The 2,700-nt window shown below is 64.9% G+C and overlaps 2 protein-coding genes across 2 annotated transcripts in view; both read left to right on the top strand.

Moving 5' to 3' along the window:
- Window positions 1-406, top strand: part of LOC107199327 (isochorismatase domain-containing protein 2) — a 6,089-nt gene extending 5,683 nt beyond the window's left edge. The window contains exon 3 of the mRNA XM_033511754.1: window positions 238-406. Coding sequence (XP_033367645.1) covers window positions 238-406 — 169 coding nt within the window. The remainder of the gene's footprint in view (window positions 1-237) is intronic.
- A 746-nt stretch (window positions 407-1,152) lies between these two features.
- LOC107199326 (visinin-like) overlaps window positions 1,153-2,700 on the top strand; it is a gene marked incomplete at its 3' end in the record, with an annotated part of 6,129 nt that continues 4,581 nt past the window's right edge. Inside the window, exons 1-3 of the mRNA XM_015616652.2 lie at window positions 1,153-1,367; window positions 1,966-1,989; window positions 2,108-2,255. The remainder of the gene's footprint in view (window positions 1,368-1,965; window positions 1,990-2,107; window positions 2,256-2,700) is intronic.

Genomic DNA, 2,700 nt, shown 5'->3' with positions numbered 1-2,700 from the left:
CCCGAGCAGCCGATGATGTCACACACCCGAATATGGCAGCTGATGATGTCACAGCCCCTCCCGCGGCGCCGATGACGTCACACACTCAACTACGATGTCACTGCCCACGCCTCTTCAGCTGCTGACGTCATAGCCCCACGGTGATGTCACACCTGCCGACAATGACGTCACAGCCCCCCCTCCCTCCTCCCCTGAGCAGCCGATGATGTCACAGCCCTGCCCGATGACGTCACACAGCCTCGACGACGTCAGCACTGTGGATTTTCCTGCCCCTCCCGTGACGTCACAACGAGGGGTGGAGCCACTCGATGATGATGTCACCGATCACTGCCAAGGCCCCGCCCCTTTCCCCGATGATGTCACGGGGGCTGGGCCCGCCGATGATGTCACGTCCCGTCCCCGATGACGTCACGCCCACACCGAAGCCATAGTGGGGGGAGGGGAGCCCCGGAGCCCCCCATGACCCCCCCGTGACCCCGTGACCTCCCCGTGACCCCACGTGCCTTAGAGCCCCTCCCCCAGCCCCTCCCCCCCTCGGGACCGGACCCTCCCCGGGGTGGGGGAGGGGCGGGGGGCAGAGGGAATAAAGTGACGTTTCCTGCCCTCCCCAGCCTCGAATTTGGGGGGATTTCAGGGCATTTTGGGGACGGCCTTCAGGGGAGGGGGAGCGACCTTTTTGGGGTGGCTTTGGGCGGTCTCGGGGGGAGGAGGGGGCGTGAATTGAGCGGGGGCTCATGAGAACTTTGAACCGGTTTTGTTTCGGGAACGAATTTCGGGGTCCCGGAACGATTTTGGACGCCCGGGAAACCCCGCGCTCTGATTGGCTGCTCCACGTGCCAATAACGCCTGGCTCCGCCCCCCGGAAGCTCCGCTCTCTTTCGCCCGCCTCGCTTTTCCCATTGGCGGACGCGCCTGTCAATCATCGCCGTTCAAACGGGCGTCCCCGCCCCTTCCGCCGACCGTTACGACGCAAACAACGCGCCGAGGCTCCGCCCCCCGCCCTTCTCCCCTCACGAAGCCGCCAATCATCGCGCAGAGCCCGCCTTTTTCCTCTCTTCCCATTGGCTGCTGCAGCCACCGCGCGGCGCTGATTGGTCAGCACGTAGGAAGGCGGGGCTCTGCGCGGCCGAGGTTATAAAGGCGGCGGCGCGGTGGGGGGGGCCCTCAGCGCGGCGGGCGGGCGGCGGCGGCGGAAGAGGGACCGCGCTGCCGGGGGAGGGGGAGAGGGGGCGACCCCCGGCCTCCCCCCGCCCGAGGGGTCACCTCAACACCGCGGGGACCCCCCTCAAAGCCCAGGGGACACCCCCGGGAAGCCGCTTCCTGCTCGGGGCCGGCCCGGCAGCGCCGGGGCCCAGCCCGGCGCCATGGTGAGGGAGGCCCGGGGGGGGGTTTGGGGTGCCCTGGGAGGGTTTGGGGGGTCCCTGTTGGGGTCTGGGCGGATCTGAGGAGGATTTGGGGGGTACCAGGATGGGGTGAGGCCGCTCCGCGCCCGGTCCGGGGGGGTCGCAGCCGTCCGAGGCCTGGGCCCGGCCCGGAGGGTCGTGAGGGAGCCCGGGCCGTCCTGAGGCGATTTGGGTGGAATTTAGGAACCACGGGGATTTCTTGGGCATTTGGGGGAGTTCTGGGGTGATTTGGGCGCAGTTTAAGGAGTTTTGAAGGAATTCGGGGCGTTCTGGGGGTATTTGAGTGGTCGTGTGGTGATTTGGGGAGAACTCTGGGAGTTTTGTGAGGCATTCAGCGGGTCCTGAGGGAAACCCGCGGGAGTCCAGAGGCTCTTGGAGGATTTTGGGTTTCTGGGGTGATCCTTGGGGGAATTCGGGAGTTTGGGGGGGATTTGGGGCGCCCCGGGCGGATTTTCTGTGAGTTCAGCGAGTTGTAGATGGAATTTGGAGGGCGTTAGGAAGAATTTGGGGCGTTTTGAGCACTGCCCAGCTGAAATTCACCCCAAGTTTTTCCCCCCTCCAGGAGCCCCGAGCCGGCGCCTGGCAGGTGAGTCGGTGGGGGAAAGGAACACAAATCTCGGTGTTTTAGGGGGGAGCTTTTCCCCCCCAGAAATGCCTGTGAGGGGACCCTGGTGACGTTCTGGGGTTCCTTGGTGTCCCCGCAGACGTCGAACGCGGAGAACCTGCCCCCGCAGACGCTGCGGCTGCTGTGCAGGGAGGTGTCGCTGCTCAGCGCCGACCCCCCCGACGGCATCAAGGTCTTCCCCAACGACGAGGACGTCACCGACGTCCAGGTGGCCATCGAGGGGCCAGGTAGGAGCCCCCCAAAGCCCCCGGCTGGCTTTGGAGGGGGTTTTGGGTACGGATTTTGGGGCGCTGACCCCAGGGAGAGCCCCAAAATCACAATTAATCGTACTGAAAATCGGGGTGAGCCCCAAAATCCCTCTCCAGCCCACACTGGGAGCTAAAGGCAGAGCCTAGCTTGGGGTTTTGGGGGGGAGTTTGAGGTCTCCCACCCCCTTGGCCCCCAAGCTTTGGGATTTTTCCTCCCTCAGGTCCTCTCCCAAAGAGAGAGGATCCCAAAGAGCTTCCAAACCCCGCTGAAGTGCCCCAAAATCCCGCTGGGCACCAAGGGCATTGCCCAGGTCGGGGTTTGGGGGGGTTCTGGGGATACCAATCCCCCTCTTTGGGGTTGCAGAGGGCATCCCGTACACATGGGGGGATTTTGGAGGGTTTTTGGGGTTTCTGGGGTTTCTGA

This window comes from Parus major, unplaced genomic scaffold (genome assembly GCF_001522545.3).
Source record: "Parus major isolate Abel unplaced genomic scaffold, Parus_major1.1 Scaffold581, whole genome shotgun sequence".
Classification (NCBI taxonomy): Eukaryota; Metazoa; Chordata; class Aves; order Passeriformes; family Paridae; genus Parus; species Parus major.
This window is presented reverse-complemented; position numbering and strand designations above follow the sequence as displayed.